This window comes from Lagopus muta, chromosome 6 (assembly GCF_023343835.1).
Source record: "Lagopus muta isolate bLagMut1 chromosome 6, bLagMut1 primary, whole genome shotgun sequence".
Lineage (NCBI taxonomy): Eukaryota > Metazoa > Chordata > Aves > Galliformes > Phasianidae > Lagopus > Lagopus muta.
The window spans coordinates 57,949,043-57,971,139 of NC_064438.1; the positions used below are offsets into that span (position 1 = coordinate 57,949,043).

Here is a 22,097-nt window from a genome sequence, read left to right on the forward strand (position 1 = left end):
CCAAAAGGAAACGTAACCATTTTATTCAATTAATGAAATAACCTAGAAAAAGTGAAGCATAACAACTTAAAGTGTATTTCTGAACACGTATTGGTCTACGGTGAGTAGGTCTATGAAGGCACTTGGGGGACCAACAAGCATGAACAGATCAATTCTTCTAGCATATTCTTCTAATATAAATACTAAAAGACATGCATTGAGGCAGTGTTGAAAATACAGAGCTGTCTTCTGAACTTCAGCACCTTTGCTGTATCACAAAACTGTTCTGCACACTTCTGAACGCACACGGTTGGCTTCAGGGCTGTAGGTTACTTAGATCTGATGATACTGCATCCCAAACTTCCCATTTGTGCTTGTTTTGGGATAAAAGGACCTGATGGTCAGATTGTCACACCATTAAAAATCCATTCTTCTTCCAATAAAACAAAGCATTTGAGTAAGAAAACTACACTTGAAATTTGCTTGCATGAGCAAGAGTTAGAGTAATGGCCTTAAGATTCACAGGACCATTTCTTCCAATATTAATATTTCTCACTTTAAAAAAAAAAATACAGTAGTAAAGACCTGAGGTATAAGTTCAAAACCACATCATCTTTGGCAGGACGGAAGGTTGCTTCGTTGGCCTTAGCGAAGGGCTTCCCCCTTCCTCGTATGCAGTGACAGTTTTCTGGGTCTGAGGTCCTTTTAGGTGTGAAGTTGTCATTGCTATTTCCTTGCTGCAGAGAGAAATTGATCTCTTCAGCTTGGCTGCCATCTAATGCAAGAGAAAGGGGGTGGGATTTTTGTGTTTTACCTCCAGGGCAATAGGGATAAACTGCTGTGATTCCATAGAGATGAGATCGGTGCTCTGGAAGATACTCGTCAGTGAAGGAGCCGGTTTCCTTATTGACAGCAATCACACCATCACTGTGGATAGAGGAAAAACCCTGTAACTGTGTATGGTTTTTTTCTTTTACCCCATCTACGTGGGGTGAAGGACAGAGGCAGCTACAAAGAGAGGACTGAACACCTGCAGAGCAAAGCAAAAGCAATGTGCCCCACGGCTTCCATGTGCAGCTCACTCAGCACGTTGGTGATGCAGGATCACAGAGCCAGCCTTCCAAGGAGAGATTATCTCCCTGAGAGCCTCGTCCAAGTGCAGCCAGCACTTAAGTGTTTGTTATAATCTGCTAAGATGTGACTGAAGTTTGAGAGCTTCCAGCTGGCGGGGGAATAGAGGCGAGGTCCTGATGACCCCCGATGCTTTTGGTGGGGGGGAGGAGAGGGATCAACTGAGGACAGCATCTTTTCTTTCACTTAATCTGAATTCAAAACCCTGAGCCAAGTCCTAGTTAGAAAAAACAACCGCACCATTTCCATCCCTCCCAGGAAGATGGAGTTGTTTCTGAGCAACTCTCCTGTGCACTAAGGAAGCTCCACAAGCGGCTGCTGCCCAGCATGGCACTGCAGAGGGGCTGAGGCCAGGATTCTGATGAGGTTTCAGGCCCGGCTTTCAGCACTTGTTTTCCCCTTCTGGAGTGGGTTTTCTCCCCTTACCGTCTCCAATCGGTGTGGTAGAAGTGACTGGCGTAACTAACGATGCTGAAGGGGTAGTTGAGGTTGTTGTGTACGACGCGCCTGCCTGCTCCGTCAGGGAACGTGCACTCCAGCTTCTTTGTTCCTTGTCAAAAGCAAGAGGGTTACCAGGCCATGCAAACAAATAAACACACGCTCACTGGATCCACTAGTTATGCAGCAGCTTCTCAGCCCAAGGATGCAAAAGCTGCAAATCCCCCCGACCCACTCACGCTTTTGGACCAGGACAGTGGAAGGGGATGGAATGGCGTGCAGGAACCAACGGGCTAAAGACTGAGCTGCTCTTCCCACTTAGTGGACTCATCTGGTCCATCCTCAGTGCAGTTACCTGCATCTGCCCAACACAGCAGCTTGGAGAAGGGGTCGAACGTCAGGCCGTTGGGCAGCCCGATGTCTTTGTTCACCAGCACCCTCCTATTGGCTCCACTGACGGTAGAAGTTTCAATTTTTGGTGCTTCTCGATTCCAGTCCGTCCAGTAGAGGTTGCTTGGGAGATAATTATATAGTGAGCAAACAGGACATGCAACAGTAAGGACAGGAAGGAGAACACTGGCTTTCACTACAGCACTGGTTCTTATCAGAAGGGAGGCCTGGTTTTTCCCTTCTGCTGCCTGGAATAGATCTTTATTTGAGCTGAAAAACCACTAAAAGAAAACCAGAATGATGTCAAACTTGTTTACGACCCAAACTGTAGCTTCTAGACGAGGGTGAGCCTTAGGAGTAGCACATTCCGTATCGCAGCAGCACCCTAGGGGCACGGCTTGTGTTTTCAAACACTGTATTTCAAAGCTTTTAGAACTAATCCTGACACTGAGACAGCAGGTTTAGCCAAACCCTGAATTATTAAATGAAAGGAAGGAGAGGGGGAACAGAGCCAGTCCTTCCTGCAGGGCGTGCAGTGCAGGAAAGCTGCTCCCAGGGCCAGGATGGGGTCTTGGTACTGCAAGGAGTAACCAGTCCCACTTCAAGCACTCCCCCAAATACAACTCCTATTGCAAATTGGGCGAATGCCATCCTAAAAGAGTCTTGCAGAACCTCCAGACAAAGGCTCTCACCCTCGGACGGGGTCCACTGTGATGGCTCTAGGATTGACAAGGTCGGTGTCAAAGAGCACCCTCCGCTCCGAGCCGTCCAGCTGCGCTCGTTCTATCTTATCCAGGCCGCTGTCGGTCCAGAACATGGCTCTGCGCAGGTGGTCCACTGCCAGCCCCTCGGGGCTGATGAGCCCTGCAGGGGGGGGGAGGTGCTCAGCGATGGGGACACGTGGATCCCGGTGCACCGCCATCCCCATAGCCAGAGGGAGGACAATCGGGGATGGACCCAGCAGAGCTGGGCACACACCTGAGTTGATAATGGTCTCTGGCTCAGCGCCTGGCTCCAGGCTTGCCCGGCTGATGGTTCGCCCAGCCACGTCAGTCCAATAGATTGTCTTCTCCCGGCAGTCGTAATCGATCCCTACCACGATGGAGCCCTGGGTTGCAAGAGACACGGTGAAATCCTGCCTGGATCACAGCTGGGATCCTCGGTGGGTACCCTCATCCCAGCAGCCGGCATCTGGGGCACGATGCGAGGTGCAGCAATAGGGACTGATGCTCAGATCCCTTTTCCCTAGCAAAATCCTCTGGCTGCGAGCCTCCCACTGACCCCTGCAGCAGGGCTCCCAGGCAGCTGCTGCAGGCGCACACCCACGTCCAGCTGGGACTGAAATCCTTGGACTCAAGGAGAGATTTCTGCAACAGCGAGGCCAGCCCGAGGATAACCGTCAGCAAAGGGGGAAGGGAGGGCTTTTGGCAGGCTGAGTATTGCTTCCCAGCGTGCTGGGGAGTTTCTCTCCGTCAGGCTGGCCAGGCTGGAATGGACACATTCCCAGAGGAATCAGAGGAAGGAAAAAGGCAAATTTTTGGAGAGTTCTGCTACTTGGCCACTACCCCAAGCCCCAGATCCCCTTCCCAAACCCCATCCCCAGCGATACTTTACATGCAGGGAGAGCAGGGTCTTGGCTGCCTCCTTCTGCAGTCGCGTGCCGTTGAGTGGCAGGTAGCCGATCTGCTGGCCCTGGGCATACAGCAGGAAGGTCCCTGCAGCTGGCGGGGACACGTCAGGACGCGGCGAGGGCCGGACGCTGGGCGGTGCAACGCTGGGGAGACCTGGGCACAGCACAGAGGGGACGAGGAGAGAGATGGCTCCAAGCGCATCGGGGCAGATGGCGCTCAGGGCACGGGGTTCCAAAGCTCTTACATGGCGGGGGGCTGCCGGGCTCTGAGCGCGTGCCTTGGATCTCCCTGCCGCTCTCGTCCACGCACCAGCAGTACCCGCTGTCCCCGTGGCACTGCAGTGGGGTGAAGTGGCCCTGTGCATCACACTGTGGCACGTACTGGTCGCCGCGGGGGCTGCCGCCGTAGTGCTCCAGCAGGCTCTGCCGCCAGCGCTCACACATGGTTGGGGGACGCTCCGAGGGCTCTGGCACGGGAATGGTGACCGTCATCCGCCTGCCCACGTGCAGGGACTTCACTGGAGCCTCGCTGGGCGCTCCGGTGACGAGGCTTTGGGGAGGACAGCTCTATAGCACCCACCTGGGCTCCCGCAGCGCGGCGGCGTGCTGCCCGGTGCTGTCCTGGTGCCGGCGATCTCCTGCCCCGCGCTGTCCACGCACCAGCAGTGCCCGGTGCTGCCGTGGCACTGCAAGGGCCGGTAGTTGCCCTGCTCGTCACACTGTGGCACATGCCCATTGCCCACGGGTGAGGGGCCCGGTGGCACTGCCCGTGGGTACAGCCGCTCGTGCTCACATGGTGTCAGCTGCTGGGAGGAACCTGTGGGCAGAGAAACACCTCCGGCACACAGGAGGCCAGGGGGCAGCTTGGAGCTGGGCACCCGGTGCTGCTTTAACCCTGTGGGCCAGGGGGCCCTAATGACTCGGGAGCTGGAGCTCCTGAGATGCCCAAACAGCCATTTGGCAGAACCTGCGAAGGGTCCCCTCCTCTTGCCCTGTCCATTGATCCCATAAAGATGCCAATGGACCAACCCCATCCCCTCAGCTAATCCCACAGAGATGCCAACATAATGCAGAAGGACCTGAACCCCATTATCTTCACCAATCCCACAGAGATGCCAGCAAAACGCCAAAGGACCTGATTCCCATCCTCTCTGCTAATCCCACAGAGATGCCAACAAAATGCTGAAGGACCCAGCTCATTCCCTCCACCAATCCCATAGAGATGCCAAGAAAATGCTGAATGATCCAATCCCCATTTCCTCTACCAATCCCATAGAGATGCCAACAAAATGCCAAAGGACTCAAACCTCATCCCCTCCATCAGCCCAGTAGAGATGCCAACAAAATGGGGACGCAATGTGCATCCCCTCTGCTAATCCCATGGAGATGCCAATGAAATGCCAAAGGACACGGCCCTCCATCCTCTCTATTGGTGCCAAAAGAATGACAAAGGACCTGACCCCCACGCCCTCTGTCGATCCCACAGAAACACCAAAGGACCTGACCCTTATCCCCTTGATCAATCCGATAGAAATGCCAAAGGATCCGATCCCCACCTCCTCAGTTGATCCTACAGACATCCTACAGAGATGCAGATGAAGGTCCTGAGCCCTTATCCCCATGTGCTGAGCACAGCAAGGCAGCACCCACCTGGGTTCCCACAGCGTGGCGGCGTGCTGCCCGCTGCTGTCCTGGTGCCAGCGATCTCCTGCCCCGAGGCATCCACACACCAGCAGTGCCCACTGCCACTGTGGCACTGCAGGGGCCGGTAGCTGCCCTGCTCGTCACACTGTGGCACGTGTCCTGGTGTCCGTGGGTACAGCCGCTCGTGCTCACACGGCGTCAACCGCTGCGTGCTGCTTTGTGCTGCCGGCAAATCCGAAGCAGCAGCAGTGAGGATGGGGTCTCCATGCTGAGGCACGGGGATGCGCACCGCGGCCTTACCATGAGTGCACTGAAAGCCGTCGCCTTCGTAGCCGGGCTGGCACTGGCAGGAGAATGAGCCCGGCGTGTTGTAGCAGATGGCAGCAGGGTGACACAGGTTTAGGGTGCACTCATCCACATCTGTGCAAGGCAGGATGTGGTCAGATGGGGCAGGACGACCAGCATCTCCCCGCCACACCGGCCATCCTGCCCGTACCGGAGCAGACGCGGCCGTCGCCGGCGTACCCAGGCAGGCACTCGCAGGCAGGCTGACCCCCGGCGCGGGGCAGGCAGCGTGCCCGGTCCCTCGGAGCACAGGGGTGCCTCCCAACCTCACAGGGGTCAGCTGCAGGGGTCGGCACTGTGGGGACACAAAGATGGATGGGGAGAGCCCCGTAGGATGCTGGGGTCAGTGACGCGGTGCCTCACATGGTGAGGCTGGCACTTACACACACAGCCGTGCCCATCTTCAGCTGGCCGGTAGCCGCTGTGGCACTCGCACCGGTAGCTGCCCGGAACGTTCAGGCACATGGAGAATGGGCCACACTGGCTGAGGCCTTCCTCACACTCATCCACATCTGCAGGAAGGAGAGACACCGGGGACCCGGTGGTGGTGGGGCACCCATGGAATCACAGAATGAATCACAGAACAGCCCAGGTTGGAAGGGACCTCAAGGATCACGAAGCTCCAACCCCCCTGTGCCATGCAGGGCCACCAACCTCCCCATTTCACAGCAGCCCAGGCTGCTCAGGGCACCATCCAACCTGGCCTTCAACACCTCCAGGGATGGACGGGGCATCACAGCCTCTCTGGGCAGCTGTTCCAGCACCTCACCACTCTCATAGGAACGAACTTAACACCCAACACAGCCCCCAGTTTTGGTGTGCTGGGGTCTGGGTGCTTCAGCCATCCTGTCCCAAAGTGCCCATCCCATGGCTGCCCCTTCCTCCATCCCCACTTCCTTGGTCACCTCCAGCCCTCCTCTACCTCTAGGACTCCCCAGCCCCTCTGCCTCAGTTTCCCTTGTAATTCACCAGCAGCTCTTCTGACCAGCACCCCAAATGGGGGGGTGGGGGAGATGCACCAAGCCCCCTGAAGGCACACAGCCCCCCTCACCTTTGCAGCCCTGTCCGTCCCCACGATACCCAGCTGCACACTCGCATGTGTAGCCCAGCCCTGTGCCAGGCTGGCAGCGCGCTGTCTCCTCACATGCATGTGTGCCATCATGGCATGGGTTCACCGGTGGCACCTCAGCTTCATCTGAGCGGCAAAAAGCACCGTGAGCACGGGAAAAAACCCTGAGATAAACTTATCTCCACCTGATACAGGTATCTGCCGTGCTCACCATGTGTTGAGCTGATGCGACTGGTGAGGGCGTAGCGCAGGACCTGCTCGTGGCCATCGTAGAGGGCAAAGGCACGTGCCACGCTCAGCTGCTGGACGGTGGGCAGGCGGCTGCGGGCGTGTGGGCAGCCTGTCACCGTGATGTTCTGGTGCAGGCGGTACGACAGGGTCTGGTTGGTGGAACCCGAGGTGAGGACGTAGTCACGATGAGCAGAAGACGTCACAGCTGCAAAGGGAACTCGAGAACATGAGCTTCAGCACCGGCGGCTGTCTCAGATGTTGGGAATTGTGATGGGGATGGGGTGTTTTGAATCATAGAATCACAGGTTCAACATGGAGTCAGGGAATGGGTTGGATTGGTTGCGTAGGGTTGAGTTGGACTGGGTAAGGCTGGGTAGGGTTGGGTTGGTTTGGGTACAGTTGAGTTGGATTGGGTATGGTTGGATGGGGTAGGGCTGAGTAGGGTTGGGTTGGATTGGGTACAGTTGAGTTGGATTGGGTATGGTTGGATGGGGTAGGGCTGAGTAGGGTTGGGTTGGTTTGGGTAGGGTAGGGGTTGGAAGGGATCTTAGAGCCATTTCCAACTCTCTGGGACACCCACAACTTTGTGGGGGCTGATCTAAATGAGGCACATAAGAAAAACCAAAGACAGGGCCAAAAAATTGGGATACACGGCTCATACCTGAGCTGGAGTAGCGGTAGAGCTCCTTGTAGGGAGCAATGTGGATGCTGGCACTCTCTGGGACAAAAGGCACCTGGCCCTCAATGTGGGTCCTCAAGCTTAAGTAATTGTCTGCCCCCAGCCCTTCGGCTGTCTGAGTGATGTGCACCTGCTCTTCCCCAGGGTAGAAAGTCACCTCCAGGTACTGGGTGAACTCAGCACCTGGGCAGGAAAGCAAAATGTATAAGATTTGGTTGTAATGCTGCAGGGAGCAATGCCCCCAAACCTCTCTGTCACACCCAACAGCGCCTGTGACACACAGTGAGCTGAATCCAATAGTTACACCCATCAGAGCAGCGGGGAGAACTCATTCCCCACCCCACAGCCCCCATCTCTGCTCACCTGTAATGCTGAAGCCGTTCTCAGAGCTGGGCTCCTCGAGGGCAAAGAGCCACCCGAAGAGCCCTCCAAGGGGCAGCAGGGGCAGCAGGGCATGGGCAGCGGGCACGGGCACCCTGCTGATGGCTGTGTAAGCTCTGCCATCGCTGCCCACGATGTAGGCGTGCAGGTCGACGTCCTGGAAGCGGACAGGAGTGCGACCCACCACCAGGCTGCCACTCACCTTCCCGTTCAGTCGGTGCACGGCCCCTGGATGGAGACACAAAGCAGTCACGGATGGAGACATGGCCCTGGCATCAGCCACCCAACCCCGTGCTCTACGCCCCTTCCACGTCACCCACCCCACGTACCTTCAGGCAGGCACTGTCGCCCATTGCCATAGTAGGCAGCCTGGCAGTGGCAGCACAGCCCAGTGGCATAGTCGGTGCAGAAGGCGTGCGGGGAGCAGCGCCCGTGGTGCTGGGCACACGTCTCCCTGCTGCCTGCGCTGTAGGTGAACACTGGGGAGAAGCAGAGGGTGGGTTGAGGACAAGGGGACGGAGCCACCACCGGGCTTGCTGCCTGCAGGCACCACGCCACAGCTCCCAGGCAGCCAGTTTGGGCTCAGGGAGTTTGTGAGGCGGCAGCAGTGCCAACTTATGGCCCCCTGGGAAGAGGTGAGCTTGCAAGAAAAAGGCCCTTCTCACCGTTTGTGTTAAAGTGCACGTCCTCCTCCACACCCACACCGTGCTGCCCGGAGCTGTAGGACACGGGGTGGCCTTGTGGAGCATCCCCAATGGAGTGCAGCCTGGGGCTCCATTCCTGCCCCAGTGGGGACGCGGGCAGCCCTGAGGGGACGATGCTGAGCAGCGCAGGGTGCGGATGCGGTGATGTTGTTCTCAAGCCAGGTTGGGCCAAAAGCTCAGTGGGCAACGAGGCGTCATCAGTGCCACGGGGCACGGAACTCAGCGCTGCACCGGGGCCACTCCTCGGCTCCACGTTCTCCAGGGTGCTCACATGGAAAACCCACACTCCGGGCACCCCCACGTTGCTCTCCCTGCAAAGGCACACACAATTGTGTGTGTATAATCGCAATTGGAGGGGATGTGGGCACACCGAAGGTCCCCAAGGCCTTATTCCAAGGAATGGGGCTGCTCCCTGTCCGCCATCCCCACTCACCGCTCGAGCCGCTGCAGTTCCTGCTGGCTGCTGGCCACATTGTATGAGTGCCCCTCTCGCTTCCCATCATCGCCGTCCCCGCGGCTGAAGCCCACCCTGGCTGGCAGCTCCAGCTGCACGTTGTAGGACTCCTTGGGCCGCGTGCCCAGGAACTGGAGGCCACCCTCTGGGTAGAGGAAGATGGCGTAGGTGTCCTCCTCATTGTAGGCTAGAATGGCTTGGAAGGTGTTGAGCTGCCAGGAGGATGGAGAGATCATGTAATCATAGCATCATTAAGGCCGGAAGAGACCACCAAGAATGTCGAGTTCCCCACCATGCCACTCACAGAATCATAGAATCATTCAGGTTGGAAGAGACTTCAAAGATCACCGAGTCCAACCACCAACACATACCCACCATGCCCACTCATGGAATCATGAGGGTTGGAAAAGCCTCCAAGATTGTCAAGTCCAACCATTAACCCATCCTCACCCTGCCTGTGCATAGAATCATAGAACTGTTAAGGTTGGAAAAGACTTCCAACATCACCAAGTTCAACCAGCAACCCATCGCCACCATGCCCACTAACCATGTCCCAGCATCATGGGGAAACCCATAGTGGAGCATCCTGAATGCCCTGTACCCTCCAAAAGAGGGAGATGGGGATGTGACAGCACCCCAAAAATGCATGCAAACAGGAGAACTCTTCCAAAAAGCCCTTTGTTGCCCTGCAGAAACCTCCCAAGAGAGGTTCCTTGGAGCTGCCATGCAGTGAGGTGACAGCTCACCGGCTGCACCTCAGGCACCTGCAGCCCCTTGCTCCCATCCCCATCTCTCCATCCTGCCCAACCCCAGCAGCCCCCTCCACCTCCTCATCAGCACCGCGGGAAAACCCGCAGCTGCATTCCTATGGGAGAACAAATGTCACTTGGTTTCCTCTGGAAAAAACACACACGTGCTCCTGCCTTCCCTATGGTCGTGCTATAAACACGTGCTACAGCCTTGGGGCCGTGCCAGCCCCAGGGAGGCAGAGGGGCCACGGGGGGCGAGCACAACCCTAACTAGCCAGCGGAGAATCCACAGCACCCCCAGGGCTGCAATGCAGAGCACACGCACAGCAGCAAGGGCACAAAGAGCTCTGTTGTCAGCTCACACTCGGGCATTCAGACCCCGCAGAGGCAGCCAAAAGGCCGGGGGTGAGACCCCCCCCCGGGGCGGATTCCTTCCCCACGCATTACAGGGGGGGTGACGCATCGCCCTTGGGGACAGCCATGAGCTGGCATCGAGTGACACAGGGCAAGGAGAGGCAAATCCTTGATGCGAGCTCAGCCCCCAGCCCCAGCACAAGCTGGAGGGTGGCACAGAACAGGGAGCAAAAACTGGGCTTTGGGGACATCGCCAGCGATTTTTGCTAAGGGTGTAGGTCATGCACCAACTGAATTTCGGGGCTCCTAAAGCAAAGTTTCCATCGAGCCGCTCCACTCCCTCATCCAACTGCTTGCAGAGGAAGAAAACAATTAGGCAAAGAAAACGCGGCTGCTCTGCTGCCGTCCGCAGGGTCGCTGCGAGGCCTCCGATGGCATTTCTTCAGCTGCTTTCCCAAGTTTTAAATAAGAGGAAAAAATGTGCTCTGCTTCCTTCCAAACCCCGCTGGCTTCCTCGCTCTCCCCATTCCACCGCTGAAGGGCCCCGGTGCGGGGATGGGCTGCTGGTGGCACAGCGTCACCATTACCGTCACCGTGTGGCTCATTGGCTCCCACCCCACATTTTTGGAGACAGCTTCAAGCACAGAAAGGCAGCGCTGTGGATCTGAGCCTTATCAGTGCCGGGGTGGGGAATGCAATACAGCTCCCTAAAACATCACTGCGCCAACAGACAAACCCAACACTACAAGCAAGCGAAGAGGACGAGCCCTGCCTCCCCATTTTGGGTGTTGCACTGGGGAAACCCATCCCAGGCGACCACTGAAGGTCCCTTCCAACTCAGTGCTGTGATTTCCACGATTCTATGACTGCACAACTCTACAGTGCTATGATTCTATGGCTGCACAGCTTGACAGCTCTGTGATCCTGACCCAACACTGGGGATCCAACCCCACCTTTGCAGGGGGCTCCCCGTGGGCTCCCACATCCTCCCAGGTGGCGACGAAGACGCTGCTGGGTACGAAGGCGCCGGTGGTGTATGGAAAGCCAGCATGCACGTATCCTGCTGCCTGCTCCAGCATGGATGGAGCGTGGTCCTGCCTGTAGTAGATGTCCCCTCTGCCCCCAGAGGTGTCGAGGTCGGCCAGGAAGGGAGCGATGACGGGGAAATCTGTTGGGAAGTCGTCGTCCACGTACTGGGTTTCACCTGGGAAATCTTGGCTGGAGATGACCCCGTTGGTGCCCACCTGTGAGGAGAGCAGCACAGGGCGTTGGGGAGCCAGGGAGGGGACACCACCCTCCTGCCATCACCTCCATCCTGTGTGTCAGCCTGAGCAGCACGGCGCTGACAGCCCCGAGGCCGCGTGGCCCCAAACAAAGACCTCTGGGGCTGCTCCAAGGCCAGAGCCAGCTGCTGGCAGGAAACAGCTGCGGGAGGAAAGGGGAAAAGGGCTCCTTGTTCCCTAGGAGGAGGGTTGGGTGGGATGCAGGGAGGGGAAAGGCCTGGAGGATGGATGGGGATGAGACACATGGGGTGGGCAGAGGATGGAAAGAACGAGAGGAGTGTAGGAATGTGCGGGTGCAGGAAAGACACGTGTAGGGGTGCTGGGGCGAGAGAGAATGGGAAAGGTGGATGTGAAGGGCTGAGGAGAAAGGGGGTGGATGGAGGGAGGGATGGGAAGAGAGGGAAGGAGAGAGAGACGGTAAAAGAGGGACAGAAGGATGGAGGAACGGAGGAAGTGTCAGAGGGGTGGAGGGACGGAGGGAGGCATGGAGGGACGGAGCGACGGACTGATGGAAGGAAGAGAGATGGAAGGACAGAGAGGAACGGAGGGAGGGCCGGAGCGCGCGGACTCACGAAGAGGCGGCGGGCAGCGCGGCCATAGAGGCGCATCGGGGGCCGCAGGACCACTCCGGGAGAGCTCTCGTCGTCCCCGTGCCGCAGCCGACCGTCGCCGTGAGCCGCCCCGTAGGGCAGCAGCTCCGCTCGGGGCGGCAGAGCCGCCACCGCCGCCGCCGCGGCCACCGCCAGCACGGCAACCGCCGCCCGCATCCCGCGTAGCGCAACGGAGCCGAGCGGACCCCGACGGGACGGACCGGAGCCGGCAGGGCGGGACGGGGCGGGCTCAAACCGCGGCCGCGCTGCCATTGGATCCCAAGAGCTTAGGGCCGGCCAATGGGGGCTTACCCCAAAATCCGACCCGGGGTTGTGCGCCCCTCCCGGCCCCCCCTTCTCCTCCTCTTCTTCCTTCATCCCCATCCCCCTCCGGGCCGGGTACCGCGGGCCGCCCCCGGAGCCGGGATTGCCGCCAGCTGGGGCCGGGCCGGGCCGGGGGGCCCCGAGCCTCCCTCTTCCCTCCGCTCCCCGCAGCCGGGTAGAAACATGACTCCGTGTCCCCATGAGAGCTGCGGGGGGTTGGAGGGGGTGGGGGGAGAGGAAAAGCTGGAAGCGCACAAACAAATGTCGCGCATCGCCCTGGAGCGCTTCCCCGGCCCGAGGCCAACGTAGCGCTGCGTCCGTCCCGAGAGACTGCGGGGACGGCACGAAACGGGGAGGGCGGATAACGGGGAGAGGAGACGCGGCGGCACATCCGTGGCATTCCGGTGGGAAATCTCCGATGGGGGAGCGGCGGGACGCCCTCAGCTTGTCCCCGCGGCGGAGCTGGGGCCGCATCACTGGGAGAACCCGCGTCCTGCACCCAGCGCGCACCCGCGGGGATCCCAGAGCTTTGGGGTGACGTCGGGCTGCATCCCGACCCGCCGTCGGCACCCGGAGGGGAACGCCTAGCCTTGGCCATGGAAAACCATTAAGGCAGCGAGCAGGGCCAGCTGGATGAGCTCTACAGCCTTCCAGCAGGTGCCAAGGGGAGGGCTTCTCCCCAGGCTCCCGTGCACCCAGGATACCCAAGCAACTCCCAAAGGGGCAGCAGACCCACAACCCTTCCCCTCCCTGCACCCCCAATCCTGCAGTGGGGTCGAATTTAGCCTCGTCCCCCCCAAGACTCACAGGGGATGGTTTGCAGCTGGTGTCCACAGCTGTTTCACATTTGGCTACTGATATGTTTTTAAGGAGAAAATTGACTCAGGACCTCAGTCTTAGGCTCTCTAACCCCACATGGAGACACAACCATTTTCCAGAATGAATGGAAACTGGCAAGTGGAACATTTGGGTGCAGCTGGCAGTTCTGCTCTCTGAAAGTCCACTTTTGTTTGTATGATGAGCTTTTCACAGGGGAAAATGGCTGCAGCTGGCACCAGGATGTCCCCACCTGTGCCTCTGTCCCCTGGCCAGGGATGTCCTGTGTTTAGGGGCCCGTGGCCCTCAGGGCCTCTCTGTTGGGGCAGGGGCCTTTCCCCCATAGTCCTTAGGATGCTAAAAAGGGCTTTTCTTTTGCCCCCTTAGTAAAACCAGCACCGCTTGTTTGGGAACTCCTATGGATAACAAAGAGGCAGCTGGAAACAGCTGGAGCTGTGCCTTCATTCTGGGAGGGGAGCCCCAGCTGGGGTGTCCTTCCCTGCCTCAGTGGGGATGGGGATAGGATGAGGATGAGGGGGGGCTGGAGTTGGGGATGGGATAAGAGGGATGGGGATGGAGGTGGGGATGAGGATAGGGATAGGAATAGGGATAGGGATGAGGATGGGAATGGGAATGGGATAGGGATAGAGTTGGGAACAGGATAAGAGAGATAGAGAGAGGGATGGGGATGAGATGGAGATGAGTGTGGAACGGGGATGAAGATGAGGAAGAGATGGAGTTGGGGATGGGAAACGAGGGATGGGAACAGGATTGTGGATGAGGATGGAGATAAGCTGTGGACAGGGATGGAGATGATCTGCTCACACCCATGTCACATTGTGGGGAAGCAGATAATCGTGGTGACTGATCCCTCAGTGGGGGGTTAGCACTTCCCATAGCCTGGGCATGAAAAAGAACCAAGCAGCCGCTGCCTTGTGCAGAAGCAGATGTGCCGAGGCTGGAGGATGCTCTGCAGGAAGGGGCTGGGTCCCATCACATCCACCCAACCTCCCTCTGCCCGACCGGCACTGCCTGGGGACTGAGGAAGGGGAAGGGGAAGGGCTGGGGAAGGCCGGGCTGGGGGCTGTGGGGCAGGAAATCCCAGTAATCCCAGTAAGTTGAGGCCATGGGGTGTGTGGAGAGGAGGGAGCGGCAGGAAACGCGCAGCTCTGCTGGGAATCACAGCCCTGTCCCTGCAGCCACAGCGATGCCACTTGTATGGGATGAACCAGGATCCGGGTGGAAGAGCTCTCAGAGCATCTTTCCTCCAGGCCACGCCATGAGCTGTGAGTTCTGCTTTGCCACAGCCGTGCCTCCACCCATCGAGATGCCCAGCATCTCTCGTTGATTCAGGTCTTGCTGCTTAGAATTGCACTCATAACTCAGCTTCGTTGCTCCTGTGCTGCCAGGACCCTCAGCACCACCAAAGATTCCTACCAACACCAAGGACCCCAGCATCACCAGGGCCCCCACCAGCAGCAAGCACCCCTACCAGCACTGGCACAGGTTGCCCAAGGAGGCTGTGGATGCCCCATCCCTGCAGGCATTCAAGGCCAGGCTGGATGTGGCTCTGGGCAGCCTGGGCTGCTGGTTGGTGACCTGCACACAGCAGGGGCTTGGAGCTGGATGAGCGCTGTGCTCCTTTGCAACCCAGGCCATGCTGTGATTCTGTAATTCTATAATCCCCAGCATCACCGGGACCCCCAGCAGTACCAGGACAGCCCTGCCCCACTCACAGCCCCTCCTGGCTGTCTGCATGCTGGAGGTTTCCACCCACACCTCCAGCTGTTCCTCTATGCAGGATGAAGCCCACGTGTTCCACCTCATCCCTGGGCACTGAGGGACAGGTTAACTGGGAACACACAGTGACCACACCGGGTTTTAAAATGTATTTTAAGACATAAAAATAGATAAAAGCTTTTTATTTTTTATTACTTCCACCTTTTGGGGCTCTCCTTCTTTCTCCTTCCTTCCTTCCTCTCTCTGAACACTGAGGCTGCAGCTGCCGGATGAGCACCACAAGGTTATCCCCAGCCCTTATTTGGTCCTGCAAACACCCCACCAGAGGGGTTCCAGGTGCTGAGCAGAGCTGCCTGGATGGCTTTGCACTCAAGATTTGGGCGTGCAGCTTTTGGGAACGGAGCAGGAGAAAATCAGCACGTTGGTGTGGCCGTGCCCTGCCATCCCAGGGAGTCTGCATTGCACTGCAGGGAGAAATGCTGGCTGTTTTTACCCCCCTGGACCCTCTCCTGCAGCTTTGGGATCCTATTCCAAGGCATTCACATCCCAAACCGTCCAGAATGGGGCTGCACACACCCTGGGTTGCACCCTTTGGGTATGGCACCCCGTGCCCAAACAGCCCCAAACCACAGCTGGCAGCCCTCAGGATGTCCCCAAAGCCCCAATCCATCCCAGCACCTCCTTGGGACTCCGAGCCCGTCTCCAGCCCCGCAACCCGCCTCCCTCCGTGCAATGAGCGGCTTCCTGCCTTTGTCTCCCCTCTCTCCGAGCGAATCTGCCTTTAGCCACATTTTCCTGGCTGCGGTGCCACCGCATTGTCCCCGAGCTGCTGTCCCTGAGTGCTGGCAGGGCTCAGCACAGCCCTGCGTGGGAATGCAGGGAAAAGGAGGAGAGGAGAGGAGAGGAGAGGAGAGGAGAGGAGAGGAGAGGAGAGGAGAGGAGAGGAGAGGAGAGGAGAGGAGAGGAGAGGAGAGAGAGGGGAGGGGAGGGGAGGGGAGGGGAGTGGAGGGGAGGGGAGGGGAGGGGAGGGGAGGGGAGGGGGAGGGGAGGGGAGGGAAGAAGAAGAGGAAAAGAGAAAACCAAAAGTAAAAAGGGGAAAAAAGGAAAAAAGAAAATAAGAGGAAAGGGGGGGGGGGGGGGGGGGGGGGGGAGGGGAAGAGAAAATAAAAGAAGAGAAACGGAAAAAAGGGAGAGAAAAAAAAAAGGCAGAGGAAGAAGAGCCGCGCGGGGCGGTGCCGGTGCTGTGCCTGCGCCCCTCGCGGCGCTGCTGCCCCCTGCTGCCCGCGCACGGACACACGGACACGGGGACACACGGCCACATCCGCACACTCGGCGTCCCCGACCCCAAACAGCCCGTCGGAGCTCCCCCCGCCTGGCTCAGCCGTGGCTCAGGGAGCAGCGGGTGCGGTCACCGAAGCCACGGGGATGCGAGGACCAGAGGCGCACGGGGACGCCCGCATGGCTGAGAATTGGGATGGGGGGCACAGGGACCCCCCGGTTTGCGCTGTGGGCTCTGGGGACGATGCTCGGAGCGTCACCGCAGCGAGGTGCATTCCTGCCCCAAACAAAGAGCGTGCGGGGAGCAGAGGGCTGCGTGACGCTCTCGGCTGCGGTGGCAGCAGTGGGGCAGCAGTGGGGATGCTTCGTGCTCGCCCCGTCCCGGCAATGTTTGCTCAATGCGAGCATCCAACGTGCTGCCAGCACGGCTGCTCAGCGTCCAACCGCTGCCAGAAGCCTCCCGGCAGATGGGCTCTGATTCGGGATATTTGGAGACCGAGAAAACAATCCCAAAGTGGGAGGACGAGAAATGGCCGATGGGGAGAAAAGGGAGGCGGATCCCCTGAGCTCCCTTTGGGACGGGCAGAAGGGTCGATGTGAGTCTTGGAACCAACCCCGACATTCCTACCGGATGCTCTGAGTTTTTCCAGTTCATTTGGCTTTGGGTTTTTGTGGTGTGCCACGATTTTCTTCCGCTTTGGGTTGTTTTCATCCTTTTCTTTTTTTCCCCCTGTTTCTCCACCAGGAATGCAGGGCCACATCGGAAGCGTGACAAAGAGCAGAGCTTCGTCATCGGTGGTGATGGGGCTTTCTCAAAATCGTTCCCTCCCCAGACAGCTGCTGTCAGAATGATTGCACCCAAACAGCTAAAATAGAGCATCTGGCTGCGTGCTGCCCTTGGGGAGGGAGATGGGATGAGTCTGAGGTTGTGATAATGGGATGGGATGGGATGGGATGGGATGGGATGGGATGGGGGATGGGATGGGATGGGATGGCATGGCATGGCATGGGATGGCATGGGATGGCATGGGATGGCATGGCATGGCATGGGATGGCATGGCATGGCATGGGATGGCATGGGATGGCATGGGATGGGATGGCATGGGATGGGATGGCATGGGATGGCATGGGATGGGATGGCATGGGATGGCATGGGATGGCATGGGATGGCATGGGATGGCATGGCATGGCATGGCATGGCATGGCATGGGATGGCATGGCATGGCATGGGAGGCAACATGATCCCAAAAATCACTTCTCCAACCCAGATGGAGGCGGTCCCCATCGCTGTCCCACTTCTGGTGCTGTGTCCCCATGTCCTTTAGGGTGGTGCCTACTCTGGAAAGCGCTGTGTTACATCGAGGTTTCTCTTCCTCCTTTCTTCCCAAGTGAGAAATCTGTGCTGAGTTTGGCTCTGTCCATCCGGTGGGGAACTTCTCAGCAGTGACAGGGTGACACTTGGGCCACCCGAGGGCTGTGCTGCTCCTGGTGACGTGCCTGTCATCAGAAGGGACAGCAGTGCTGGGCTGATGCCACCATCCTGCAGCCAAGCCAAACACTGACACGTGTCCATCTGCAAGAGCTGAGCATTCCAAGGCTGGGGGACCAGGAGGAAGGGCTGCCACCATAAATCAGTGTTCCACGCTGTATTCCTTCACAAGCCATGCTCTGCACTGGATCCTCTGCTCTCTGGATCCTCTGCTCTTCATCCCAGAGGGGCTGATGGCTGAAGGCAGGTCCCAGTCCGATGAGGAATGCACCTCCACTCACTGTCAGCACGCAGTGCTCACTCCAGCTCACCACCTCTCCCAGCCCTGCTGTCAGAGCGATGCTTTCCTGTGCTGCACCACAACGGGGGCTGAGAGCAAACGATGCACATTGGTGCTTATTCACCATCACGTGCACACTGGAAGATGTGTGCTGCTGTGGCCAGGAAGCGCTGCTCTGCTCGGAAGAGGTGCTGTGGGGTTTCTGCCCTATGGGGTGGCTGCGTGCTGCTGGAGGGGCTGGATGCCACCGTGGGGTCTGAGCGGCAGTAGCACCCCATGGCAGCAGGTGGGGTGGGAAAGGTGTGGGTAGGGGAGAAGGGGTGAGGGCAGGAGCTGTGCTTACCCCAGTGGAGTGACTGCGCTCAGCCCTACACCCATAACTTCCCATATTACCCATAAGCAGCCCTAGGGCTCGGCTGTAACCCACTACCCATCACACCCAAGGGACTCAGCTCACGTCCTCCACCCCATAGCTACCCCAGGAGCTCAGCCCCACATCCCTTACCTGTGACCTCCCAGGAACTCTGCTTTCCTCTGCTCTGTAACCCCTCAGGACTCAGCTCTGACACGGTTACCTCCAAACCCCTTCCTAAGACTCCTCTCCTGTCCTCCACCCCATCAATCACCCCAGGATTAAGTCGTCCTCACCTGCAATCCCCCAGGAGCACAACCCCTGTCCTCTACCCCATAAACCTCCCAGCTGCTCAGCCCCAGTTCTCTGCCCATAACTCCAGCGGGACTCGGCTCTGCCGCAACACCCCCGGGACTCATCTCTGCCCCCTTACCGACAACTCGCCTAGGATGCAGCGCACGTCCTTTACCCCACAACCCCCCAGGATTCTGCCCTGACCCCCTTCACCCTATAACCCCTGCGACTCGTCTCTGCCCCCCCCCCTACCTACAACCCCCCTAGGACTCACCCCTTGCCCTCCACCCCGCCCCCAGAAGAGCTCAGCCCTCCGTCCTCCCCAGCCGCAGGGCTCGGCGATCCTCACGCCGCTCCCCCAGCTCGGGATCCTACACCGCAACCCCGGTCCCACCCCGCCTCCCCCGGCCGGGTGCAGGCAGCGCCCGCCCCGCTCCCCGTCCCCTCCCGCCGCTCCTCCCGGGGCGTTCCGCGCGGCGGTGCCGCACAGCGGGCGGATGGCGGCCGATGGGTACCGCTGCCGGGAGAGCCGCTTCATCGCCAGCGGGCAGTCGGTGGTGCCCAGCTCGGCTCTGTTCGCCGCCGGCCTGCTGGGCAACGTGCTGGCTTTGCTCCTCTTGGGGCAGCACCGACGGCGCTCCCGCTCCGCCGCCGGCCGCGCTCCGCGGGTCTCCGCCTTCTACGTGCTGGTGAGCGGGCTGGCGGTGACCGACCTGCTGGGCAAGTGCCTGCTCAGCCCCATCGTGCTGGCCGCCTACGCCTACAACCGCAGCCTGAGCGAGCTGGGAGCGGGCGGCCGCGGGGAAAGCGAGCCGGGAGCGCTGTGCCAACTCTTCGCCTTCCTGATGGCGTTCTTCGGGCTGGCCCCCACCGTGCTGCTGCTGGCCATGGCCACCGAGTGCTGGCTGTCGCTGGGCCACCCGTACTTCTACCGGCGGCACGTCACCCGGCGCCGGGGAGCGATGCTGTGCGCGCTGGGCGCGACTCTGTGCGCCCTGTTCTGCGCGCTGCCGCTGCTGGGCTTCGGCGCTCCCATGCAGTACTGCCCCGGGACGTGGTGCTTCATCCGCATGGCGGGCGGCGGGCCGAGCCAGCTCGGCTTCCCCGTGCTGTACGCCAGCGTGCTGGGCGTGCTGGTGTTGGCCATCGCGGCTTGCAACGTGTGCAGCATGCGGCAGCTGTACGGCATGGCCCGCAGGCAGCCCCGGCGCGGAGCGCAGCCCCCCCGGCCCGGCAGCGCCGCGCATGGAGGAGCTCGACCACCTGGTGCTGCTGGGGCTCATGACCGCTCTCTTCACCGTCTGCTCGCTGCCGCTCATCGTGAGTACGCTGCGCGTCCCTCCCCCCCTCACCTCCCCGGACCCCCCCGCTTCATCGCTTCCGTTGCCCCGGCGCTGCTGTGCCCCCCCGACGTGAAACCCCGTTCGTCCCGCTTGGGTTCACCCGCCTCCCCCCACCCCTCCCTTGGCGCAGCCCCGTCCCCACTTGCTGCAGGGTCACGTTGCGTCCTCGCCCTTTGGCGCAGCTCGGTGCCTGGGGTGGGGGGGGTCGTGCCGCTGCTTTGCCCCCCAGCACTGCAATGCACACCTCAAGATATCGGGGGGGTTCCTTGCTTTACTGCCTCCACTGTCACCCTGTCCCAGAGGGTTGGGTTGTTGCTTTATCCCCTTGGAATAACCCCCCCATACCATCTCTCTGTCTCGTTGGTGCCAAGGAAGAGGGGGGGGGGGGGGCTCAGCTCGTTGCTTTAATCCCTTTTAATGACCCTCCATCGTCCCCAGCCCAGCGTTGTCAGAGGGAGTCAGGTCCTTGCTTTAACCTCCTTGGAACAACCCCCCCTCCCTGTTCCACCATCCCATCCTAAAGGATCAGATAACTGTGTAGCCCCCCCTCTGAAAACCCCCAGCATCACTTAATGTCCGATGCGCTCCTTCAGTGCTTTCACTTCTATGGAATAAAACCCCATTACCTCACCCCCCCACACCCCATCCCAGAGGTGCCAAGTTGGGATCAAGTCATAACTTTCCCCACTTTGGAATAACCCCCCCCCCATCACCACCACCTCGCTTTGGAGGAGGAGGTCAGGTTATCCCGTGGCTATCAGACCCTCCCTGGGCAGTCCAGTCACTGCTTTAGCCCCTTTTTAACAACCCCCCCCATCATCCTCATCCTGTCCCAGACGTGCTGGGGAGGTCACCTCATTGCTTTCACCCCTTGAGATACCTCCCCCTGCTTTGTGCATCCCGGGGGGTCACTGTGTCACTCCCATCGATGCCCCCCCCCCCCTGCTGCCCTCCATTCCCCCCCATCCCGGAGGCATTGGGTCCCTTCCAACCAGTCCCCAAATATTTCCCTTTGTTCTTTCATGGGGTGTCCCACAGGTGGGGTTGGCCAGCGTGTCCCCAAGATGTCCCCAGGGTGTCCTTGGGATGTCCCCAAGTTATTCCTGAGCTGCCCCCAAGGCGTCCACTGGGTGTCCCTGAGTTGTGTCCGAGTTGTCCCCAAGCTGTCCCCTGGATATCCCAAAGCTGTCCTCAGATCGTCCACAGGGTGTCTCCAGAGCGTCCCCAAGCCATCCCCAGAGTGCCCCCAAGTTGTCACCAAACTCTTATGGGGGTGCCCTCAAACTGTCCCCGGAGCGTTCTCAAGCTGTCCCTGAACTGACCTCAAACTGTCCCCAAATTGTCCCCAGGCTGTCCCCAAATCCCAGGACGGTTCCCACAGCGCCGCACCTCTCATAGCTGCTTTATTTTTCCCAGGTCCGTGCCTACATGGGGGCGTTCGCCGCCGATTTCAACGAGGACGCCGACCTCAGCGCTCTGCGCTTCCTCTCCGTCAACTCCATCGTGGACCCGTGGGTCTTCATCATCTTCCGCACCTCCGTTTTCCGCCTCTTCGTGCGCCGCCTGTGCCGCCGCCTGGGCTCCCGCCGGGCCACGCTGAAGAGCACGGGGCCGGGGGGGGACGGGCAGTTCTGTCCCCAGGGATGGCGTGGGCCAGGCACCCCGCAGCTCGTCTTCCCCTGAGCGCAGTGCTGGAGGAGCTGGGGGAGCCAGGAGCGAGCCGTCGGCCTCGGGGACTCAGGGGTGACGGCGCCCGGATGGCGACGGAGAGCGGGCGGCGCTGTGCCGCATCCCCGGGATAGGAACCCTGGGGGGTGCCTGGAGAACTGTGAATGCTGCCGTGCAGCGGCGCTTTGCGAGGTGTGGGCAGCACCCGGCGCTGGGGAAGCGTAGGGGTCGTTGGCGTGTGGCTTCGGGGCGGTGCTGTGCCGAGGGGCAGTGCCGTGGGGACGTGATGGGAGGAGGGATGTGTGCCACCCCGTGCGGAATAAAGTGGTTTGGAGCCCGGTGCCATCACCTCGTGCCTGTGGGTTATCCCTGGGGGCTGCCCTAGGGTGTCCCCAAGCTGTACCCAGGGTGTCCAGCAGTTGTTCCAGGGCTGTACCCAGAGTGTTCCTAAGGGAGACCCAT

The 22,097-nt window shown here is 59.5% G+C and overlaps 2 protein-coding genes across 2 annotated transcripts; one reads left to right on the forward strand and one right to left on the reverse strand.

Moving 5' to 3' along the window:
• Positions 1-7: 7 nt before the first annotated feature.
• Positions 8-12,273, reverse strand: NID2 (nidogen 2). The gene is made up of 22 exons (XM_048949124.1): positions 12,034-12,273; positions 11,132-11,422; positions 9,055-9,287; positions 8,583-8,932; positions 8,247-8,396; positions 7,900-8,145; positions 7,519-7,719; positions 6,838-7,062; positions 6,609-6,752; positions 5,941-6,069; positions 5,709-5,852; positions 5,513-5,632; positions 5,219-5,434; positions 4,149-4,385; positions 3,814-4,035; positions 3,553-3,722; positions 2,917-3,046; positions 2,631-2,802; positions 1,904-2,061; positions 1,537-1,660; positions 794-906; positions 8-716 (listed from the first exon to the last, which is right to left on the reverse strand). Exons 1-22 carry the CDS (start codon positions 12,226-12,228, stop codon positions 706-708), a joined length of 3,981 nt encoding a protein of 1,326 aa, XP_048805081.1. The 5' UTR covers positions 12,229-12,273; the 3' UTR covers positions 8-705.
• A 6,810-nt stretch (positions 12,274-19,083) lies between these two features.
• On the forward strand, positions 19,084-21,766 carry LOC125695100 (prostaglandin D2 receptor-like). The gene is given in 3 exon segments (XM_048949201.1): positions 19,084-19,834; positions 19,836-19,944; positions 21,384-21,766. Coding segments are annotated over 3 exon segments (1,089 nt in total). The 5' UTR covers positions 19,084-19,121; the 3' UTR covers positions 21,651-21,766.
• The last annotated feature ends 331 nt before the right edge of the window (positions 21,767-22,097 follow it).